Genomic DNA, 24,367 nt, shown 5'->3' with positions numbered 1-24,367 from the left:
ATCTTTATAAATGATTCACGATTAGACTTTTAGTATCATTACATTTCTTCACGAAATGACGACGATCGCTATCGAATTTTAATGTGACTGTCTTTGGGGCTAATCATAAAACGGAGGGGGTCAATCATCCACGCCCCTTACAATTTTAAAATTTTTAATTTTTGAAAGAATCCCAAAAAAATTGACTATGTAGTTAATAAACAGTCCCTTTGAAGATCAATGTATTCGAAAAAAAAGTATAAGGGTCTGTGCCTAGGGGCACGAACAAAAGCTTGACGTAGGACCACTAGTGGACGAAACAAATATGTTGACATTTAGTTCTTAACTCTTTCCGTTTTGAATTGGTGGCCCTGAAAAGGGCCGGTTGTCGTGCAAGTCGATGCCGACCGGATGACGGCGGCCTACCCTAATAAAAATGTTATGGTTAATTTGCTTAACGACGTGTTCTGGGTATCATCCAAACCATTTGTGGAATAGTTCACACATTTGGGTTATCGTTCGTTTATGGTAATTTTTTATTAGGGTAGTCATGCTGCCTATTGCGGGAAGCCTTTCCTCCGGTCGATGTGGGTATTTTCGTCGTCATCGTCATCTTCGTATTGGCGCTCTATCGTTGCATCCGTGTTTGGGATTTTTCGTTACATGTCTGAATTTTGATTTTTAAATGTGACCCCCCAGTATAGAAATTAAATACGTAGTCCTACGTCAAAAATAACGAAATGATTGATTGGGAAACGAAAACATTCCTCCCGCACATTTCCACTATTTACAGTGTACTATTTGAAGCCACTGCGTCGCACAGCCCTGCAAAATCGATTAAGAGTCGATGACCGTGTGAACATTTCCTCTTCCTGTCGGAACGCGGCGCCTCAGGTGTGAAATATTTCACTATTTTGATCTTCTATCAGTGACAAACAGTGCGTCCGACGCAATGAGTGTGAGTTTGTCATCTCTTTCGTTCCCCCGCTGTTTGAATAGACGACACAGTTGACATCACACTCCGTCAACCATTCTAACAGTGGGAAAACGAAAGAGATGGCGAATTTACATTGTCTCACGTTTGCACAGCAATACGCCCGACGCTCCGGCTCAGCGTTCTCGTTTTGCTGGTTTTGTTTTGGTGATCCTCGTTCGTTCGTATAGACCTGTTATACATTTTTCGCGATAAAAAGTGCGCTGGCTACGGGGGCAAAAGTTTTACGTTTAATTTTGTTTGCCGTCTACTTATGTTTTCAGGCAGTATACATTTGGTTTGTGTTTTGTTGACAGAGAAAAGTAAAGTCGCGTGTGTATACCGGACAGTGCTTTGAATTATACCTTTTCGTGATTCGGAATTTTGCATTTGTCACGGACATGGAACTGCTGTAAGTACTTGAACATTATTTTCTTCCGTACCTTTGCCTCCTTATCTGAAAGCGACTGATAGCTGAATTTCTGCCATCGTGACTTTATGTTGCAATATAATCACAGCAATGATAATGATTCCTACCCTTGAACGTGTAGAAGCAGAAGATACAAGTTATCAGACATCCGAACTCCGAAGTAAACACGATCATCTCGAAAGCTCCGAAACGAGACCACGTCTCATCTGACTGATACTGACTGTCAGCGATAGGAGCTTTTAATTATCGAGTGGTGTTCATTCGCGGTTCCACTTCAGTCTGTCAAGCAGTGCAGTTTGTAATCGGACGTCTCCAGACTTTGTTCCGTTATATCCTGTGTAAGCTAAGCATCCTTATCCAATCCAATCCAACAGCAAATCCGGTTATTGATTTAAGCGTTCATTGTGAGGCAACATAGGACTATAATTAGGTTAATTACTTGTAACATAGTGCTTAAGTAAACGTCTACAAAATGTCGATGATGCGCGTATTTGTTCGTAATATGGCCACCGCGGCCAAAATCAACAACGTGGTTGTGATCGGTGGTGGTCTTATGGGTTCCGGAATTGCTCAGGTAAGTTTGGAAGCTTCAGTTTATAAGAAAATATCTATCCATAGCTCCTCGGCACCGAGCAGGTCCAAAGGTCAACGTCCATGTTTGTAAGATGATAGCATTGTGATTGTCAGCCGGCTGCCGGGGGGTTTCCGGATGGATGATAAACTGATGAATTTGAATATTTCGAATATTATTTAGTTTCACTAAAATTTAACTAACTGTATTGTTCAGGTCGCCGCTGCAACCGGCCACAATGTAACACTCGTAGAGGTCAATGACCAGCTGGTGGACAAAGCCATTGGAAGCATCAAGAAAAGCTTGGAACGCGTTGCAAAGAAGCAATTCAAGGATGATTCTGCCAAGGGTAACGCCTTTGTCGAAGGAACCCTGAAAAATCTCAAAGGATCTACCAAGATTGAAGATTCCGTAGCCTCTTCGGATCTAGTCATTGAAGCGATCGTCGAAAAAATGAACATCAAGCACGAGTTGTTCGGGAAGATCGATGCCGCAGCTCCGGCCAGTACCATTTTTGCTAGTAACACGTCGTCGCTCTCGATCGGTGAGATTGGTTCAGTGACCAAGCGAGAGGATCGCTTCGGAGGGCTGCACTTTTTCAATCCGGTACCGATGATGAGACTGCTCGAGGTCATTCGTACCGAAAAGACTTCCGAAGAAACGTACCAACAGTTGATGGAATTCGGAAAGCGCATGGGCAAGACTTGTATCACCTGTAAGGATACGCCCGGATTCGTGGTGAATCGTTTGTTGGTTCCGTATATGGCGGAAGCAGTTCGTCTGCTGGAACGCGGCGATGCCACCGCCCGGGATATCGATACGGCGATGAAGCTGGGTGCTGGTTACCCGATGGGACCGTTCGAGTTGAGCGACTATGTTGGACTGGACACGACCAACAACATCATGCATGGATGGCACGAGAAGTTCCCGGAGAACCCGTTGTTCAAACCCCCACAAATGCTGCAGAAACTTGTTTCCGAGGGAAAACTCGGTGTTAAGTCTGGAGAAGGATTTTACTCTTACAAAAAGTAGATTTATGTTGGGTGATTTTTGTGGTTGGGAAATAAAGTGCATTTATATAGAATGAAAGTTTATTCACAACATGTTTTACTTGTAAAAAATGTAAGAATCACTAGTAACTTTAACTGTAAAAAATCACGTGTCAAATTTAAGTATCTACGTAGTTTTAGATTTTAATTTCCAAAATCAAATGTTTGCCAAGTTCATGAACCGAAATACAAAATTTATCAAAATTCCTGACTTAAATTTGTAATAATTTAGATTAAAAATCCTAACTAATTCGTACTAGAATTTATGTAGATATCTGCACCCACAAGTAATATTCTTTGTAAGCACAATTTTAAAATTTGTAATTCAAAATTAAAAACCGATTTTATAATCAATGTAAAATTTTAAATAATGGTTCGGGATTCAATTTCGGCCTCTATCGCTTATTTGAGCTTATCGCTAAAATTCAGGAATTTCGTCTTGTTGTCTTTCAGACATATTTTTTGAATTGGCCTCTATTCAGAAGATACTCTGGAAAATTTTGACCCATACTAGTGCATTCAGAAAACGCACAACTTGTTGCCACAATGTCGACACCAATACAGAACGTGGTGATTGTTGGGGCCGGTACAATGGGCTCAGGTATCGCGATGGTACGTAGATATGTTCAAGATGACGATTTTTGTTGAAAAGTTATGAAACTTTTACCCTTGTAGGTGGCTGCTGCAACCGGCCACAACGCCACACTGGTTGATCTGAGCCAGGAGGTGCTAACTAAATCTCGTGAAGGAATTGAAAGAAATGCTGCCCGCATTGCGCGTAAGTTGTTCAAAGACGATCCCGACTCGGCTAACGGTTTCGTAGCGGATGCGCTATCTAGGATAACGTATAACACTAATCTTGATGAGGTTGTGTCCAGCACGGATATAGTGATAGAAGCTGTTGTGGAGAATATGAAAGTAAAGCAAGATTTGTTCAAACGAATCGATGATGTAAGTTTGACCGAGTAGGTACTTTGAAATGATGAAAGGATTTAAACTTGTGTTATAACATCAACAGATTGCCCCGGAGCACGTAATTTTTGCTAGCAACACATCTTCGTTGTCGATTGTTGAGATTGGATCCGTAACGAAGCGGGAGGATCGTTTCGGTGGGTTCCATTTCTTCAATCCGGTCCCAGTGATGAAGCTGATCGAAGTGATAAAAACCGATAAAACGTCTGAGGAAACCCACGCCCGTTTGATGGCATTCGGTCGTGCGTTGGGGAAAACCTGTATAACTTGCAAGGACACACCGGGATTTATCGTTAATCGGCTATTGTTCACTCTGACTTCGGAAGCGCTGCAGATGCTAGAACGAGGTGATGCCAACCTACGGGACATTGACACGGCGTTGAAGTTAGGATTGGGTCATCCGATCGGGCCGTTTGAGTTGATGGATATGGTAGGACTGGACGTTACTTTGAGTATAATGAAGGAACGTCATGCTCGCTTCCCGAACGATCCAGCCTCGAAACCAAGTCCGACATTGGAAAAGATGGTAGCGGAAAACAAGCTTGGCGCTAAAAGTGGTGAAGGGTTCTATAGCTACAAGTGAAGAAAATCTACTAATGTTCGGAGTCTATACAACAGCTACATATTAGCATGTTTGGTGAAGGGTGTGATATATTGTTAATCTACTTGTTATCAAATATAATATTCACTATAATACAGGTAAACGCTTAATTGAATTGGATTGTGCTACATTACCCCGAATGTCGAACGCCTGTACCCTCAATCCCGAATGTGAAAAGAATGAACAGCAATAAAAAAAGGCAGGATCTCATTCGGGGTAATGGAGTTCGGGGAAGTGACCATTCGGGATAATGTGACACAACTTTTGAATTGTGTTTCTATTGATGTTGAGAAATAATAGCTCCTATTCCATTGTCCCGGTTGAGGTGGGAATCGAATCTTCTATACAATACGCATTATGCAGGATGTAACAATTTTCGTTTTATCATAGTCTTGTAGGCCATAATTTGGTCTTCAAGAATCATTTAAACCTTTATCAAACATGTAATGTTACATGGAATCAATAAATTGTATATCATATACATACCTCTTCCGCCAAAGTCAAAGTACTTGATTCTCTTAGAGATAAATCCTCCAACTCAAACCTAGGGGTAATCAACATTACCATGTGTTCAAATCTAACCGGGATAAATCACGAAGAAGGATCCATGAGTGTTAAAGTGACTTTAATAAAATACAATAAAGATATGAACTCCATGCATTTTGGAAAACCTAATACCAAACAACCCAAGCAACATTTCCGATTTTAATGTGGTCTTCAAGTCCATTCAAGTCTTTATAGGCTCTCTTCAAAACCTAGAATAAAATCAAAGTTGTTACTTGAGCTATGATATTATGGGGCTTCACGAAGGTTTACCCTTTCTCGAATCATCGTATACCTTGCAGTACTTTAAGAACAGATATCCGAGATGATTTGGATAATCCAACAATGTTTTTTTTTTTAACAAAATTGATAATTTTAAATGATGTTTCGAACGGAGACTCAAAATGCTCAAAAGTGTAATTTGAACAAGATACAAAGAGAAAAAAAAAACAAGTAACAAATAGAAAAGATAATTTGGGAATACAAAGAGAACGTCGACGAAGAGAACCTGTCAATGTTACTTAGGACCTAACGCAATGTTCAACTTGAATTCTGCTGAAAAAATATGATTATCTATAAACGGTTATTTTTGAACGCCTTTTGGGTTTAAGGCGGTTGTGATTTTTTGGTTGGGTTTTTTTTTGTTAAGCTCATTGCACGTCTCTTCATTTTTGACGTGCAAATACACAGATGTACAGTGGTGGCCTTTAAATTTGCACAATAGGCCGATTTTCATACAAACTAGCCAACTTTGGCATGTTGCAACTATGTTTTGTTATGATCAATTGTCCTAAAATTTTGACAGAACCATGGCTGCCATCTGATCACTCAATGCGCGCAATGTACTGATTTTCTAAAAATAATCAAAGTGAGAATCAAGCAAATATCGCTCAGCTTCTGAGACGTGTAAACTTTTTATCAACTACGCTTATCTGAGAGTCAGGCATTTTTTTACAATTTTCCTTGTGTCGCCGTGCCACGTCGCGTGCAGTGTTTCCGCGATGAGGCGAGAAAATACCTGTCGCATAGATTTTTCGAATCTCCCTCTGAAGCCATCGTACGAAAAAACCTACGTTTTTTGCCGTACGGTATTTGGGCTGAAGAGGGAAGATGTGAAGAGACTACAGTGCCATAGAGGTGAATCATGCATGTTTGTCAAGGTCGCTGACCTAGCTTTGGCCCAACAAGTGGTCGATGAACACGACGAAAAGCACGAAGTGGTATGCAGTGGAAAAAAAAATACAACCTCCGTATTACCATGGAAGATGGAAATGTCGAAGTGCGTGTGTGGGATCTTCCCGAAGGTGTGACGAGTTCCTCAGTCGGTATGGCGAAGTGCTTTCAATCCGGGAGCTTATGTTTGGTGAAAGTCACGAGTACGGTAGCGTGCCGCTTGGAATCTGGTCTATCCGCATGGTGGTAGAACGAAATATCGATTCGTGGGCCACTATCGACGGAGTGAAGGCATTCATTGCCTACAAGGATCAACTGCAGTCTTGCCGTCACTGCCACGAGCTGACACACTCGGGTATTTCGTGTGTACAAAATAAAAAGCTGCTGGTCCAGAAGAGCTACGCTAATGTGGCAAAGCAAACGGGACCACAGAAGCCGCCACGAAATAAACCGGCTGGCCCGAAGCCTGCTGCGCCACCACCGGTAACGTCGGAAACTTTTCCCGAATTGCCACCGTCGACAAGTGAGAACGAACTGTTCGGCAGAAAACTCACACCGGCCAACTCACCACGCCAACAGAGATGGTAGTACTATCATAGAGGTAACTCTAAGACTAGAAGGTCCCGAAATAACGTGCTCAACTTTTTGGCTCAGCTCTGGTACTCTCTTCGGTCCCAAGCTAATCGATTCACCCCTCGAAACATAGGAAAAACCAATAACCCCTCATTTTATCTGTCAAACTTTCATAGCGAATCAAAACAAACATAGTGTAGTACTAGAATTTCGACTAGAATGGGGTACGTTAATCGTTTGCTTGGGACCAATAGGCTAGTCAAGTAGTGAGCCAATTTAAAATCGTTAGTTTCGTATTGATTGTTGGTACTATGCCAGAATGCGAGACCCCAACACACAACAAAACCACAACCTCCAGCATCGTCGAGAACGCTCACCAAGGTGACCGATATCAGTTCGGATTCGGTGGAGCTGTTCAAAAAGCCTGGTGGTGTACCTCCACGCAGTAAATCGAACGGCAATGAGACAGACGAATCAAACACTTCCACGAGCAGCAGGCGAAGTCGAGGGCGACCGATCCTCAAAAAACCCCGCCGTGATGAAGAAGACGACGAGATGGTTGAGTAATACATTCCATAATGTCTCTCACATCCTACAACGTCGCTACCATTAACATCAACACCATCACGAGCCCTACGAAGCTTAACGCTTTGCGAGCCTTCGTCAACAGCCAAAACCTTGACATTGTGTGCCTGCAAGAGGTGGAGAACGAGCAGCTTTCTTTGCCAGGCTTTGTCGTTGTCGCAAATGTGGATCACGCAAGGAGGACGACGGCGATCGCACTGAAGTCGCACATCCAGTATTCTCACGTCGAGAAAAGCTTGGACGGTCGGTTGATCGCTTTACGAGTGCAAGATGTCACTCTTGTCAACATCTATGCCCCGTCGGGCACTGCACATCGTGCTGCTCGGGAAGATTTTTTTACGAAACTCTTGCCTACTATCTCCACAACCGCACCGAGCACGTAATTCTAGTGGGCGATTTCAATTGCGCGCTTCGCCCAAGCGACTCGTCCAGCCCGAACACAAGTCCGTCACTCAGAACGGCCGTCCAGCAACTACAGCTTCTCGACGTGTGGGAAAAACTGTACCCATGAGATGCTGGCTTCAATAGCGCTTGCTGTATTATATTTGCTCCCTGCGCAGCATGGAGTGTAAGAGATGAACTAGCCTATGGCTAAAAATCTCTATAATAAAAAAAAAAAAAAAAATCATGGAGTGTACCGCTCATTGTGAGGATCGCTTTCTTTTTTTTTTTCTTTTGGTTTGTTTTTCCGTCGATCTTGTTTTCCGTGCTGAGCACCAATGCTACCGACGTGCCAGGAAGGCAGCTCCCACACCTGGACCCTACCTATCGACCCATCAACTCATGAACCGGGGACCAACGGCTTTACTTCCCATCCGAAGGAAGGCGTGATCAGAGATGTTATGCCTCAGAACATCCCGGCGGCGCCGACTGGGATTGAACCCAGGCCTGCTCGAGGGGGGCGACACATCTAAATCTCAAGTCTAGATGCTCAACAAATCTCACACTAGGGAATCAATCTTCGAAAAATCTTCTTTCATTTCTCGCATCTACTTGCATCGTGCATGATCTTTTTGCAGGAAATCTTCAGAATCGTCGTCAATCTTCATTCTATCTACTCAGCTTGCGCGCAGCTAGCCACAGCAAAACACAATCTTTTCTGCATCGTAGATAGAGTCGTCCCCCTCGGGCCTGCTGGGGTGAGAGGTAGGATCGCTTTCTCACAGATTAGTTTGAAAAGAGTGTGCGAAGTAAATGGGAGAACCACACACTCTTTGTCGAGTGTTGTGAGATGCATGCACAAAGTTGCTTTGCTAACGCCGCTTTCCAGCCCCTGCATAGAACTACAAAATGCTGAATTTAGCGTGTACGTAATATCAAATGATTGGAAGCGCTTGCCGGAAATTGATGGGCTGGTGAAAATGGCCAACTAATAAACACATTTATAATTCGAAATTTCCAAAGTGTTATAGTTTCAAAATTTTCAACTATAGCATGAGCATGATTGACCGCCCACGGTTGCTACTCAGTTATTGCTAGACCAGCTGTTATTACACAGAGAACCAATAAACGGTGCTTGGGACTAGCAATTATCCTCAATGTGTAAAAACTAGTGATCTCAAGCTAGACAATATCAATGCCGGCCGCGCGCGAACACAGGTCAAGAAAGGAAGGGATAGAAATGTGTTGACGTGACACTTGCTTTTATGGAAGCCAAGAACACCTCTGCACTTCCACGAGGAATTAGTGGAATATCGGGTGATAGGGTTGGGTTTGCAGCAGGGTTCGTTTTGGTAAATGATAAGCTGAATTGATGTTCTAACGATCATATAACGCGAAGGAGCTTGGGATTGGACCTACGGTTTTCTGCTCAGTAAGCAAAAACGTTTGCCACTAGACAGACGAGCTCCTTTTTAATCATCGAGTTGCTGTCAATTACCATGTAGTCATGTTAAAAAATAAAACGATTGACGAATCTTGAATGTGGATGGGCTTGAGATTAGACTCATGATGTTCTGCCCAGTAAACAAAAACGGATGCTCTATGGCCACCGAGCCCCTCATATCACATTATACCGTTACTCAATTTGTTATAACTATCCAAAGTTTTACAAAATACACGATAAACAAGCAACTTTACCATACATTTTTAATATGAAAGGACCTGGAACCGCGTTTTTCTGCTCAGTAAGCAAGCCACTGCAACTGACGATCTTTCGGCTTTCACTTTGTATGTAATCATGAGGCCTCTCTTAGCTCAGTCGGTAAAGGGCGCAGCTACAAACCCTAATAAATGGGTACCATACACTAACGATATCATAGATGGTGCGAGCATACCACATAAAGTTGGGATGATATCCCGAATTGGTGGTTAGGCGCTTATTATGGTTATTGTTTATGCGGGAAGCAAGACCATGTGGAGGTGGCTGGGTTCAATTCCCGGTCCGGTCTAAGAATTTTTCGGGTTGGAAAATTTCTCGACTTCCCTGGACATAGAAGCATGATTGGACTTGCCACACACCCGCATAAACGCGAACCATAAATTGACCTTACCTAAAATGGTTAAAAATTGTTTATAATCCCTGCTAAACTTTAACTGAAATGGTTATGGAACTTTACATGAACGTTTAATGATAAAGTTTCAACCTTATGTATTATGGTTTTTTGGAACTGGACCTTACAAATAATGGGTTGTTAAGAACCATTACCGTTCCAAATTCTTGTTTTCTCCATACATTTTCGGAAAGAGAACTATATTAGAACCTTTTAACTTATGGTTTGAGAACATTAATGGTAATGGTCATGGTAGTCAGTAAGGTCCACGAATGGTTTTGTAACATCGATCAACTTTATGTGGAATATATCGCGAATTGGTTGCCTGTAATTTACTGATTACCAATTCACGATATATTCCACGTAAAGTTGAGCGATAATACAAAACCATTAATGGACCTTACTGACTACCATAACCATTACCATTAATGTTCTCAAATCATAAGTAAAAACGTTCTTATATAGTTCTCTTTCTGAAAATGTATGGAGAAAACCAAGAATTTGGAATGGTAATGGTTCTTAACAACCCATTATTTGTAAGGTCCAGTTCCAAAAAACCATAGTACATAAGGTTGAAACTTTATCATTAAACGTTCATGTAAAGTTCCATAACCATTTCAGTTAAAGTTTAGCAGGGATTATAAACAATTTTTAACCATTTTAGGTAAGGTCAATTTATGGTTCGCGTTTATGCGGGCAATCATACCAATGCAAAAATGGTACAGGCATCGAAAGCTCTCAATTAATAACTGTGGAAGTGCATCTAGAACACTAACTTGAGAGCACGCAATAAGCTAATATGCGATATGCAATAAGCTTGAAATGCGAAGAAGAAGAAGAAGAAGTTGTATGTAATCAACAACAGAAATATGCGATAATTCATATAGTCCCAACGGTTGATGGTTAATTTTAAATATGCCATGGCCATCTGGGAGGCGGTCTGCGTCCAGTGCTTTCCCTAGGAACCGTTCACAGCCACCAGCTATCGCCCGTCCAGTCTTGGGCGTATCCAGCGAGGCTTCCTTCAGTTTGCTCACAATCTCCGACACTGGCGAGAGACCAGCAGACGAGCACTTTAGCAAGCCGTAAACTCGCTGATTCACGGCAACTTCGGCCACCGAATCACCACCAAAACTCGCGGCGGGCACATTATCAGCACTTTCCCCGGCTAATTTACCAATTTAAGCGTAACTATTCAAATGCTAATTGCTAACTCACCTACGCAAACTAACAACACCAGTTAGTAGGGGAAAAATTTCCCTACCTGTTGATGGTGTTTGTATGTGTGAGTGAGTTAGTAGCTAAGACAAATTGCCGATTGAAGTGATTGTTTACAAAGCAGATACGTCGATTTGAATAGTTACGCTTGACTCGATAGAACTACACGCCGAAAGCGTAACATCCGAACACGGTGAACCGACCTCCCGGTAGGCAATGAAAATCACAAGCACACTTACACACAGCTGGTAAAAAAAAACACGTGTGCAAAGAAACGGATCCAATAAACGCAGCCCAGTAGCAGGCGCGTAGACAACATGTTATGCAGTGGCAGCGGGCCCAGCACAGCAAAATAAATGATTTGAGCCCGGGGCATGCTGCCTACTGTCAAACAGTGCTGTTGGTATAGGCCTTGTCACTGGCCTGAATAAACGTCACTCTCGCGAAAGAAAACCCGTCGTGTTCAAATGGCAAAAAAAGGAACCCGGTGAGCAATTTTGTGATACGGAATTTCCACTGAAAATCAACCGGGAATGTACGAATTTCACCACACCCAACTGCGAAACACTGTCAGAAGCAGTTTTGATCGAGGGGGGTGACCCTATCTACGATGCAGGGAAAATTGTGTTTTGTTGTGTTGTGCTTTGCTGCGCACACGCTGAGTAGATAGAAAGAAGATTGATGACGATTCTGAAGATTTCCTGCAAAAATATTATGCGCGATGCAAGTAGATGCGATAAATGAAAGAAGATTTTTCGAAGATTGATTCGCGAGTGTGAGATTTGTTGAGCATCTAGAATTGAGATTTAGATGTGTTGCCCGCCCCCTCGCTTTTGATACACTTTCAGTATCAATTTCGGCGAAAACACTTATTTTTTTGCAAAAATAGTTACGAGCGAACCAACATCAACACCGACCGTGCCGAGCTTTTTCACGCACCTTACAGCACGTAATTAACTGAAATTAAAAATTATCATTCGCGATGCCGAAAATTTCTGGTCCGGGAGGGAAAAAAAATCAAACAACGCAGATAGCGACATCTCTTCTGATGCTTGCAATCATCAAACCATCAATCACACACGTATAACCGTCCGGGAGGCAAAGTACCAGCGCTAATCCGACAAATGCAGCCGAAAACTATGAAAGCGAACGCACGCACAAAACAGAGAACAAACTTAAAACACAACCGTATCCAAAGGGGTTCGAAACTGCACTCTCCAGTTTTAAAATTTTCGACTATATTGCCCATAAACGACGGCGTGCTAATTAGTTAGCCATTTTTAACCAGCCCGGCAATTTCCGGCAAGCGCTTCCAATAATTTTATATTACGTACGCTCAAAATTCAGCATATTTGTAGTTCTGTGTCATAATTTCAGCTCAATTCGACAGCACAAACGAAGTAACAGACGGAGCGGCTCGAAAACTTTGGTGACTAACCTGCTATTGCAATTTTTCAGTGTACCACATGGCAACACCACTACTACTGGATTGTACCACATGGCAACACTACTACTAGATTGAACTAGCATTTTAACCGAATGTACTAGAATGTTTTGGTTCTATCTCTTTCACTCTACTCAAAACTGAAATGCATAAAAAAATGACAAAATGATACGCACTCTTTGCACACTGTCAAAGAATCATTGTACACAAAATCAACTTTGTTCAAATCAAAACAAAAAAACTAACCCATCTGGTGGATGATGGCACAAGCTTCCAAGAAAATTCTATTACAGTGAACCACATTATTTTAATGGATTTCTTCGCCAGTAAGTCGTCTGTCACTTCGTTTGTGTTCGACAGTGAGCATGCATAAGGGCGTAAACGCGATGATCGATTCGCTTCGTCGATTTTCTCTTTAGTTAACCTTTCGTTACTCGCGCCAACTTTTATAACACGAGTACTCGCGCGTTGTACTTTGTACAACAGTGTGAGTTTTCCATTGCCATTTTGCTGCTGAGCTACCAATCGATCTGAAACCAACGGGTATTCCTAAAAAAACTTGTTTTGAACTAAACAAGCTACACTTTGATTACAGTAAACCCCCAAAATATACGCATAATAGGGAAAACGTAAATGGAAACAACGTAACCGCTGTCCATAATACGTGGAATTTGACCTAATTGGTTACGACATGGAATATCTCGAGATCCTGACCAGATAGAAAAAAGGGTGAAATTCTCAAGAGATTCAAGAGAGACAAGAGATTCTCGCATATAGGGTTAACTACCCCATTTCCGGCCTATTAAGCACAACCCGCACTTAGTCTTTCTTAATCTAGCGCAGTTTAGCACGGAATGTTATTACTACTGATGGCTTTTAAATTTATTTACCTTTCCGTACGTACCATAAGGTTTGATAAAGAGAAACCAATCGTTGAGATATTGTCAAAAGTCTAACACTGCTTCTTGACGCTAAACTCGGCCTACGGATTCTTAACTCGGCCTAACGCATTGAAACGCCAAAGAATTCATTTCGGCCTATCGGATGAAGATAAAAAATGATTCGGTCGAAGCGCTTCTTTTGTTTTTGCGAATAATGGGTGCAAACCTTCATATCACGCATTCTCATTGATTTCGTTCGGTAGCTTATTAAGTAAAGTATCGTACCAAACGCATAATTGACTTGTTACCTTTGAAATCATGCATTTATTTAAAGTTTTCTGTTCGATAGGTCCAAAATGGGCGATTAGACCGAAGTAGTTCTCTACCCTATGCACAATAGTTTGCGATCTTGACCAGCTGGATACAGCAGAAATAAAGGGTGATACGGTCAAAATTTGGTCAAGGTAAAACGCGTGTAAATCGGGAAATCGTTTATTTAAAAAATCAAATTAAATTTCTTTTTCAAGTTCAATTAGTATAAAATTCAGGAAAAATATTCAGTTAGGCTTCCGCTTTTCCAAATCCGAATTGCCGGGCCTTACGCTTGACCCCTGCCATCAGATTTTGTACAGCCACCTTGTCCACCTTCTTCGCCGCAGAAAGCCAGTTTGCCTTGAACTGCTGCTCGCCCTTAGCAGTTTTTTTGGTCTTCTTTAGGTTCCGCTTGACAATAGCCCAATTGGGCGGAGCTCTGGCGTGTTGGGAGGGTTCTTGTCCTTGGGAACCACCTGCACGTTGTTGGCGGCGTACTACTTCATGGCCTTTTTACCGTAATGGCAAGATGCCAAATCCGGCCAAAACAGTACGGAACAACCGTGTTTCTTCAGGAAAGGCAGCAGACGTTTATTCAAACACTCTTTCACGAAAATTTCTTGGTTGACAGTCCCGGAAGCTATGAAAATGCTGCTTTTCAAGCCACAGGTACAGATGGCTTGCCAAACCAGATATTTCTTTGCGAACTTTGACAGTTTCATGTGCTTGAAAACATCTGCTACCTTTCCCCTTCCTTTTGCCGTATAAAACTCCTGTCCCGGAAGCTGCTTGTAGTCGGCTTTGACGTAGGTTTCGTCGTCCATTACCACGCAGTCAAACTTTGGCCGTCGTATTTTGTTTATCATCGCGATTTGGAGTCACTACCTTCTTGTAAGTCGATAGTCCGGCTCGTTTTTTGGCTCGATGCACGGTTGTAGACGATACACCCAGCTTATTTGCGGCATCTCGGAGAGAGAGGTTAGGGTTTCGCTTGAAACTACCGGCAACTCTCTTTGTCGTCTCAGCGGCTTCCGGTTTTCGATTTCCCCCCGATCCAGACTTCCTGGCTGTCGACAAACGTTCCCCAAACACTTTAATTACATTTGTAACGGTTGATTTGGCAACTTTTAGCGATTTTGCCAACTTTGCGTGCGAGTAGCTCGGATTTTCGCGATGCGCGAGCAAAATTTTGATACGCTGCTCTTCTTGCTTGGACGGCATTTTGACAACTGAAGAGTGAATTCCAAAATCAAAATAGGAGCAACATTCTACACACACACACCTTCAAAATGAGGGGTGTTCAGGTTTTTTAAATGCAAAATTGAAAGAAATACGTCAAGTTGATATTGACCAAATTTTGACCGTATCACCCTTTATACTGTCTTAGGCAAATTTGTTCAGGGGCTCAATACTTTTGGCTGGTGGACAGTGGTTCAGAAGTTTCTCACCAAGTGGTGCTAGTATACATGTTCAATTCTCGCATATCCTATAGCTTGAAGATTTGGGAAATTTACTGTTTTCGACAAAGTTGTTCAGGAGGTCAAAGCTTATCGCTTGGTGCGAAAAAAATACGCATATAAAATATCTAGAGATCCTGACACGTTAGAAAGTTACAATCTTGGGAAAAGTTGTACAGGAGATCATAAGCTTTTCGATATTGGACAGTAGTTCAGAATTTTTTCACTATGTAGCGCTAGTATACATGTGAAATTCTTGCATGTGATATATCTTGAGATCCTGACCAGATAGAAAGTTACTGTCTTGAACAACGTTGTTCAGGAGATCAATCTTTTTGGCTGAAGGACAGTATTTCAGAGTTTTCTCACTTTGCGGCGCTAGTATACATGTGAAATTCTCGCATATAAAACAGCCCGAGATAACTATCTTGGACAAACTTGTTCAAGGGGTCAAGACTTTTGGTTGATGGACAATAGCTCAGAATTTTATCACCATGCGACGCTAGTATACATATGGGTCCGCGTATATGGGTCTCACGTAGTAGGGATACCATTTGAGCGGTTTCCATTTACATTTACCCTATTATCCGCATTTTTTGGGGGTTTACTGTAATCAAAATGTTGCTTGTTTAGTTCAAAACCATTTTTTTGAGGAATATACGTTGGTTTCAGATCAATTGGTAACTCAGCAACCAAATGGCAATGGAAAACACATATGTGTTGTACAAAGTACAACAGCGCGAGTAACGGAGGGTTGATAACTCGCTAGAATAAACGTTTCTCCGTGCGTTTGCTGTTGCTTTTGATAGCCAATACAACCTGTTACAACTCTAGAAAATTGTAACGCTTAGCTGTAGCAATGCAAAGAGAAAATCGATGAAGAGAATCAATCATCGCGTATACGTCCTTATGCATGCTCATTGTCTAATTGATCATAACAAAAGATAGTTGCAACTGGTTGCAACATGCCAAAGTTGGCTAGTTTGTATGAAAATCGGCCTATTGTACTAATTTAAAGGCCACCACTACTGCATTTGTTTACTTATCTGTGCTTTGTGTTGGTCCCTATCCTTGCCTACAATGAAAATAGTCCCATGGTAACCACTACTATTTCGTAGGTTAAAGGTGATTTCTTATAGAGTCCACAAATGGCCGCTACGTAGGCTATACATGCACTTCCCCTTTGAATTTTTAATTTAATAAATCTCGGAAATCAGTGCCCAATTTTACATGAAATTGCTACTTCATGTATGCTGCAGTGAAGCAAACGTGGAGTAACAATTTGAATGTTTCACTTGTTGCATGAAGCTTAATGTTTCGAAGTGGTTCCGAGAGTAAGGATGTCACAAAAACTGCTCAACTAAGGGAAATGGATGTAATGTCGGCCTAAATGCCCCTAATTTGGGCCCATACATAAATTCAGCAATGGTCTAAATTTTCAATAGCGTCCAAAAATATCCATTAGTGCGCGTTCATCTAGATAAAATTGATAAAAAGCAGATTTTTAGCGATGGGCCCTATCTTAGATCCATAGGCCAACATTAGAGCCATTTCTCCTATATGATTAATTATTGTTAAATATGTGCAGCGTCAGCCTATAGTTGTTGTCGGTGTCAAATGCCTGTTTTGCTTTATATATGAGCGCATAAATTCTATGCCTACTGATTTTAAGCTATTCACGGGCCCAGTCCGTATCGCGTAAACGTTATCAGTTGAAATTTCAAATAGAAAAAAAAAACTATACTTTTGTGTTGTTTCGTATATGTCGTTATCGATCACATGCTGGGGTGATTCACATCGGAAAAAATACGAGAATGATTTAACCCGGATAAAAGATAATAATTTTTAGCGATAAATAGATATTAAGTTGATAAACTTCCTTGGTTTGGGAAGGCGAAAGCATCTTTTTCGTTACAACCACTTCGTACTGCTATCAGTCGCTTTTGGGTACCAGGTGAATGCTATAGTTTTTTTTGAACAGAGTTAATTACAACTCAATATTCGGTAAATTAATAAACTTGTGCCGCAGATATGAGCATCCATCATCATCATTTTAAGCTGCCACCTTATCAGAAAAGAAAAAGTCATGTAACCGCTGCCGAAAGAACGAAAAAATTGACGTTAGGCCTAGGGATGTCTACCGGACAGGAATATCCCACTTTACCCGAGGGGTTCCAGCCGATGGAGGATCAAGTTGCTGGTCATACATTCTTCGATGGAGCGGGTTCCTTAGGTAGGTAGCATGATTCGGATTTAGGATTACTTTAAAAATTTCAGAAGAAGCTATACATTGGTTCCCTTTTGCATAGGTTTATTGAAGAGCTCGGATGATGGTTCGATTTTCAAACCAGCTGGCAAAGTACTTTGTGGGGCTCGTGAAATCAAATTTTATGAACAGGTGCAGGTGGCAAATACCGAAACGGATCTACTGCCATTAAAAGATGTAATTCCTCAGTATCGGGGTCACATTAAGCTTACCATCGATGGTAAACAGAGTGAGTTTATAAAGCTTTCTGATCTAACGTACGGAATGCTGGAACCATGTATCATGGACGTTAAGATAGGCTGTCGCACTTGGGATCCACAAGCGTCGGAGGAAAAGCGTAAAGCAGAGGAGTCAAAGTATCAGGCCTGCAAACAAAACCTAGGACTTTGTATACCCGGGTTTCAGGTTTACTCTATTACCAATGGTCGTCGGATGCGCTATGGAAAGGAGTTCGGGAAGAAGCTCAGCGAAGTTACTGTGAAAGATGGTGAGTAGCGTGAGTTAATATTTGATTTCTAATCAGTTAACTTGCCTTGCATGCTCGATAGAACTATTCTGACAATCAATCATTGATTGAATCCTTTTTTACCCATTTCAGCCTTCCGTAAGTTCCTAAACGCTGACAGTGGCCTGTGCCGGCAGTTGTTGATGCAGTTCCTATCCGATCTATGGATCATACAAAAGTGGGCTCGCACCCAAACGACCTTCCGGCTGTATTCCAGCTCCGTCCTGCTAGTGTACGATGCGCGCCGTCTAAAGCCTGTATTGCAGTATCAATCGAAAAGTCTGAGTAGCTCTATTTCTAAGCTGACTAGCTGCAATACTAGCACTAGTCCGACGGGCACGGCGAGCAGTTCGGTGATTGGTCCCAGCTCGTCACCAGGAACACCGACGGGAGGAGGCGATATAGAACCCTTACAACATTATTTTAAAATCCAAAGAAGTCACTCGGCTTTCAATAACTACGAAGAGGTAGGATGCAATATGTAAGTAGCTACCTTATTTCTAAATTTTATTTTATTTTTATGACCACCGAAAGGACATGAAAGCTATGCGTGAAAATTACGTTTTCATGCGGGATAATCTAGTCGGATCGTACGAAAACAAAGTTTGGGCTACTGCTCGTATGATTGATTTTGCGCACGCTTTTCCGGCGGAAGAAAGTACCATCGACACCAACTACCTGCAGGGCATCGAGAGTTTGGTGAAAATATTCGAGGACTTTCTCAAGGAATGCGAATTCGAGAATAGTCCCAAGGTGGGTGTGCCATAGGTCCAGTGAAGCGGCAGATATAACAGAGCTTAAGCCAAGCTTAAAAGCAATTATTTGCATTTCGTATTAAGATTCCAAATCTTAACTATTAATCGATTGAACTGTTGTATTTAGATGTAGGTAGAATATGATAGCTATTTTCTGTTCCGATCGTGATTTGATCCAAGCACAAGACACTGAATCAATCGTATAAGATTCATCAAAATATACCCTCTGCCCCTTTCTAATGACGGTGTTTAAAACGTATTTAAATTATTTTTAGACATGTGTATTTCTCTCTTCGATACGTAGCGTGAGAGTCTCTTTCCGGCTTTCTTTACAAAATTTGGAAAGGGATCCAACTTATAGGCCATGTTTACAGACAAAGATATTTTTGCTAATGCCACAAATTACGCTTTATGTTAACTCTTACCTAGGTGTAAGCGTCAGGTTGCTGATACGGATATAATATATTAAACATATAGATATGAAAATACGTCTAGATTGCAAAAAGGGATGCGTTTACCTCAATGAACAACAAAAGAAAACTTCCTTAAACGAATGAACACCTTTTGGTGATATTGTCCAGCGTTTCGATGCCGGTTAACAACTTCTTCAGGGAAACTGTTATATTTTGTTTAAAAATTAGTGAATTTCTCATTTTGTCATACATATATCGTACTTACAATTGTGTTTTTTGAACTCTTTATTTGTTCCAAATTCAAAATAAATTACATTTCATTTTAACCTAGGTGCTTCAGCTACTACAGTAACTTACCAGCCTTAATTGTTATGATATATATCTAAGTGTTTTTACATTGTTCCTCCCCTTGGCTAGTTTTTAACCTGGACGTTGGTGGGCGAACCTAATCTTATGCTTCATAGTGAAGCGTTGGAGAGGGTTGGTTTAGGTCCGGCCTCGTTGGCTCATGCCGTGGCAGAATAGCGTCATGAGCATGCGATGAGGAATTTCTGAGCTTCCCCTCTCTGATGAACCACTGCATGAGAAAACCAAAGATCTAGTCTAGCAGTGATAGTATCGCACTTGTTACTCCTTTGTTTGAGAGCCGCGTCGTAGTACGCTTACGTATAGGTACTGGCGTTGGATGCGACATTGGCAGGTTTTTCCGCAAATCACTCTTATTTTATTTATTTTTACACACATAGATTTATTTGGGTTTGCACGGGAATTATACTATTGAAATATTTCAGAAAGTGCCCAACAGTGCTCTTCTACTTGCGTGACAAGCTTTCATTGTTGTTTTTAGTGAAGCATTACTCAGGGAACAATGTTAAACACCATTTTTGTACGTGGTATTGTAACTTATCTTATATAGGGGAAATGACTCTAATGTTGACCTATGGATCTAAGATTGGGCCCATCGCTAAAAATCTGCTATTTATCAATTTTATCTAGATGAACGCGTCATTGGGATGGTACTAATGTATATTTTTGGTCGCTGTTTAAAATTTAGTCGATTGCTGAATTTATGTATGGGCCCAAATTAGGAGCATTTAGGCCGATATTACATCCATTTCCCCTATGCTTCATTTTGGTTTGCGATAAGTGTTTTAACTTTGGCTCGGGATTTCCACTGTGGCGTGCTTCTATTGCTACATATCCATACGTAATTTTGTGGGACGACATAGTGGAAACGTGTGAGCGTAGTTCGAGCATATACCCTATATAATTTAAAAATCAGCTAGGAAACTTTTACCACCTTCTTTAAGCGCTGGAATAGGCTGGAAATTTTTTTGTGAATTTCCAAAAGGATTTGGAATTCGGGTCTAATTTCGAAACATTATTTTCCCTCCCCTTGGCTAGTTTTTGCACCTTGCTGTTGGTGGGCGGGCTTAATTTCATGCTAGTGGAGTGTTGGAGACGGTGGGTTTGTTGCCGACGTTGCTGGCTCATGCCGCGATAGAATGGCGCCATGGGCAGGCAATGAGGATTACTGAGCTTCCCCTCTCTGATAAACCACTGCATGAGAGAACAAAAGATCTAGTCCAGCAGTGATAGTATCACACTTGTTACTCCTTTTATTGAGAGCCGCGTCGTAGTACGCTTACGTATAGGCACTGACGTTGGGTGTGATACTGGCGGGTTTTGCCGCAAATCACTCTTATTTTATTTATTTTTACGCAGATAGATTTATTTGGGTTTGCAAGGGAATTATACTATTGAAATATTTCAGAAAGTGCCCAACGGTGCTCCTTCTACTTGCGTGACAAGCTTTCATTGTTGTTTTCATTGAAGTATTACTCAGGGAACAATTTTAAACATCATTTTTGTACATGGTATTGTAACTAATCTTATATGTGCTTCATTTTGATTTGGGATAAATGTTTGAACTATGGCTCGGGATTTCCACTGTTGCGTGCTTCTATTGTGATATATCCATACGTAATTTTGTGGGACGACATAGTGGAAACGTGTGAGCGTAGTTGGAGCATATACCCTATGTAATTTAAAAATCAGCTAGGAAACTAACTTCAAAATGAAGCATTTTAGTCACTTGAAGGTGTCACCTGGGTCGAACTAAGATATAATAAATAGGTATAGGTCAAAATCAAAAGTACTTGAAACACGTTTAATTTTAGATTACAAGCACAAGTGCAGATACTTAATAAAGCATGGGTTATGATTGATTAGGTGACTTAGAGCTTTTAATAATTTATTAAATTAGACTAATGAGATATCATAACCATCAAATGAATTTAAATAATAAACTTCAGAAAGTCTAATGACATTAAGTAGATTAACAAAAGAATTAGGATGCGGGTGGTCCGCTTAGGGAGGCAACTAACCTTTATAGTTGTAGAATAAATCTTCTTATTTAGTATTGAATTAAAAAAAAAAAAAAAGAAAACGCAGGCAGACCAATAGCATTTAGCAGATTAACAAGGAGAGGAATAGTTTAGGAAATAAGAAAAGGAAAGGAATGTGACAATTAATAGCTTTTAAACTTTTGGAGGTATTGTATTCCCCTGAGTTTGTTGTACTCGATTACTATATTATTCTCTCAATACGCGAAATCTCTTATATATGCGATTAAAGCATTTGAGTTAACTTATTTCTTAGTGTTCAAGTACTTACATTTGTAAACAGCAATCAATGTTAATCTATGAACTAAACCATACGTAAAATCGATCTTTCCTTATGTGGTATTGATGCATGTTTAACTTTTCGCGTCTGTCGGAATCAACGCGCCTACGTCTACGGAGCTTACGCAGAAGTGATTTGCAATGCGGTAGAGCTCACCAAAAGTTTTTTTTTTTTTTTTTTTGAGCTTCTGTAGTATAGAATTTGTTCGGTACGGTCGTGAAATCTTGAAATGATTGATACGTGCGGTAAAATAACTAAATTGAAACAAAGCTCAACAGTAAAATAAGTAGAATATTTAGGGAGGAAACCAAAATTTATCAACTTGCCAACATAGGCTATCACATTTATTTTGGTGGCACTCTTTAAGTGATAATAAGTTGTTTTTTTTCCCTACGGTTGTTTCGCGTGGCGTTCACAATTTGCGCGATTTTCGTATCTTACGTAATTTAGATGTTTAACTATAAACGGTTTCACTGACTCGAGGTCGTTCCTTAAGCGGTGTTGGTACAGGTTAAACCTTTGCCGACTGTCGGATTCAACGCGCCTACGTCTACGGAGCTTACGCAGAAGTGATACGCAATTCGGTAGAGCTTGTCAAACGCTTTTGAGCTTATAGAATTTGTTCGGTGCGGTCGCGAAATCTTGAAATGATTGATACGTTCTTTAAATTAACTTATTTGATACAAAGCTCAGTAGTAAATAAGTAGAATATCTAAGGAGGAAACCAAAATTAATCAACTTGCCAACATAGGCTATCACATTTATTTTGGTGGCACTCTTTAAATGATAATAAGCCTTTTTTTCTCGCTCTCGGAATTCGCGCGGTTTTCGTAACTTACATAATTTAGATATTTCGTTCGAAACGGATTTACTTATTCAATCGGTTTACTACGCGGATGTATCTACGCGCACACGTCACAGCATTTTTTCTATAACTATCTTGAAACAATACATACGGAATCCAGTGTTCAAGCGGCCAACATAGGCTAGTCCTTCTGCTGTATTGTCAAAGATAGAAGCAAAATTTATTCAAATGGGTCAAGTCTTGAAAATTAAGCTGTCACGCAGCTCCAGCTTGATACCAAAAAAAAAAAAAAAAATTTCGAAACATTATTTTCAAAAGTTTTGTTCCTCAGGGCACGCGTGTTCTTTGATATTGCTGCCTACGGACATTTTTCAGGCGGATCAAAAGCTGAAGATCGTCGTCTATTATAATTGAATCGAATTTAATCTCGCATTTTGGTACTGATGCAGCTCTTGCTTCAACTATAGAAGTAGTCAGAGATTAAAAACATCATTAACATCATCTTTGGTTTGCAAATGAATGTTTGGATTTAAATTCTGTGGCTGTGCTACTGTAGCGGATTTTGTTCACAATGAAATTTTTAGCTATTGGGGATTAAGATAACAATCCCCAATAGGATTTTGCTGTTTGGGCTATTGCTTATATTTGGTCTATTGTTTTTTTTTTGTTCTAAATTATAAAGACTGCTTAGCCGAATTTCACCAAAATCATCACTACAGTCGAATATCCATTCAGAGGAACACAAATGCTTCTTCACACAACTGTGGGTTAGCCCGCCCCTTAAAGGCCGGAAGCGAAACGGAAACGGAAAGCTTGACAGTTATCACAAATGACATCAAGATGCCTAACCGAAGTGGATTTTGTTCTAACTAGTTCTCAATCCGACAAGTAGACTTACTCAGATTGTTATTTTGCCTTAAGCATTAAGACTATTTTTTAAATAATAAAGAGCCCATAAAGAGTCCATGTCTAGACAGTTTTGAATTGAAATTGTGTGGTAGCAAAGTTTAAATAGGTTATTTTGGTAATTACTGTTTATTACAAAAAAGTCCAAAAAAAAATATTAAATTCGACAGTGAGCATGCATAAGGGCCTATACGCGATGATCGATTCTCTTCATCGATTTTCTCTTTTGTTAATAACTCGCTAGATTTAACGTTTCTCGGTACGTTTGCTATTGCTTTTGATAGCTAATACAACCTGTTACAACTCTGCATTGAACAAATTCTAGAAAATTGTTTCGCTTAGCTGTAGCAATGCAAAGAGAAATTCGATGAAGAGAATCGATCATCGCGTATACGCCCTTATGAATGCTCACTGTCGAATTATATGTTTGCAAGGCTTAGTGAATAATGATGGTATTCATGATGATTAAGAGAGAATCCATTGGATACATTACAGTTTAAACTGGTAACTATTCAGAATTCAGCAGTGCTCCTCCGTCTGACTAGGTTCAGTTTTGACCGATCTGGTAAGATTCTACCCAAATTTGCGTAGTTTTTAAATACTTTGTGAAAACCGAAAACGAAACATGTAACAATATTATGAAAGATTTTGAACGTTAATAAATCAGCTGCTCCTGGACCAATTTCAATTATTTTACCACCAAACGATCAGAAAATACTTCCGACTGTTGATTTTTTAACAATAAACTATTGAAAGGCGGTAAATGTCAAGCATTGTCC

At 40.7% G+C, this 24,367-nt stretch overlaps 2 protein-coding genes across 5 annotated transcripts; both read left to right on the top strand.

Moving 5' to 3' along the window:
• The first annotated feature begins 1,133 nt into the window (after positions 1 to 1,133).
• LOC135712748 (hydroxyacyl-coenzyme A dehydrogenase, mitochondrial-like) lies at positions 1,134 to 19,284 on the top strand. Of its 4 annotated transcripts, XM_065235794.1 has the most exons (5): positions 1,134 to 1,364; positions 17,283 to 17,486; positions 17,563 to 18,006; positions 18,118 to 18,491; positions 18,559 to 19,284. In XM_065235794.1, exons 2-5 carry the CDS (start codon positions 17,285 to 17,287, stop codon positions 18,790 to 18,792), a joined length of 1,254 nt encoding a protein of 417 aa, XP_065091866.1. In that variant the 5' UTR covers positions 1,134 to 1,364; positions 17,283 to 17,284; the 3' UTR covers positions 18,793 to 19,284. The 4 variants fall into 4 exon arrangements, with proteins under 4 accessions (XP_065091866.1, XP_065091869.1, XP_065091870.1 ...); XM_065235797.1 differs by lacking the exons at positions 17,283 to 17,486; positions 17,563 to 18,006; positions 18,118 to 18,491; positions 18,559 to 19,284 and adding exons at positions 3,456 to 3,614; positions 3,678 to 3,953; positions 4,021 to 4,657; XM_065235798.1 differs by lacking the exons at positions 1,134 to 1,364; positions 17,283 to 17,486; positions 17,563 to 18,006; positions 18,118 to 18,491; positions 18,559 to 19,284 and adding exons at positions 1,580 to 1,720; positions 3,456 to 3,614; positions 3,678 to 3,953; positions 4,021 to 4,657.
• LOC135712757 (hydroxyacyl-coenzyme A dehydrogenase, mitochondrial-like) lies at positions 1,708 to 3,032 on the top strand. Its single transcript, XM_065235813.1, has 2 exons — positions 1,708 to 1,956; positions 2,170 to 3,032. Exons 1-2 carry the CDS (start codon positions 1,855 to 1,857, stop codon positions 2,983 to 2,985), a joined length of 918 nt encoding a protein of 305 aa, XP_065091885.1. The 5' UTR covers positions 1,708 to 1,854; the 3' UTR covers positions 2,986 to 3,032.
• Positions 19,285 to 24,367: the final 5,083 nt, after the last annotated feature.

This window comes from Ochlerotatus camptorhynchus, unplaced genomic scaffold (assembly GCF_037179485.1).
Source record: "Ochlerotatus camptorhynchus isolate MF236.1 unplaced genomic scaffold, CSIRO-AGI_Acam_v1.1 ptg000503l, whole genome shotgun sequence".
NCBI classification, from domain to species: Eukaryota; Metazoa; Arthropoda; class Insecta; order Diptera; family Culicidae; genus Ochlerotatus; species Ochlerotatus camptorhynchus.
The sequence above is the reverse complement of the archived record's forward strand: the minus strand, read 5'-3'. Positions and strand labels throughout refer to the sequence as shown.

Excerpts from the sequence above, each read along its gene's own strand:
- LOC135712757 (XM_065235813.1), top strand. The coding sequence starts at position 1,855 with ATGTCGATGATGCGCGTATTTGTTCGTAATATGGCCACCGCGGCCAAA. Across the intron at positions 1,957-2,169 it reads TGGGTTCCGGAATTGCTCAG|GTCGCCGCTGCAACCGGCCA; the intron begins GTAAGTTTGGAA and ends TGTATTGTTCAG.
- LOC135712748 (XM_065235794.1), top strand. The coding sequence starts at position 17,285 with ATGAGCATCCATCATCATCATTTTAAGCTGCCACCTTATCAGAAAAGA. Across the intron at positions 17,487-17,562 it reads CGATGGAGCGGGTTCCTTAG|GTTTATTGAAGAGCTCGGAT; the intron begins GTAGGTAGCATG and ends CCTTTTGCATAG. Across the intron at positions 18,492-18,558 it reads CTTTCAATAACTACGAAGAG|GACATGAAAGCTATGCGTGA; the intron begins GTAGGATGCAAT and ends GACCACCGAAAG.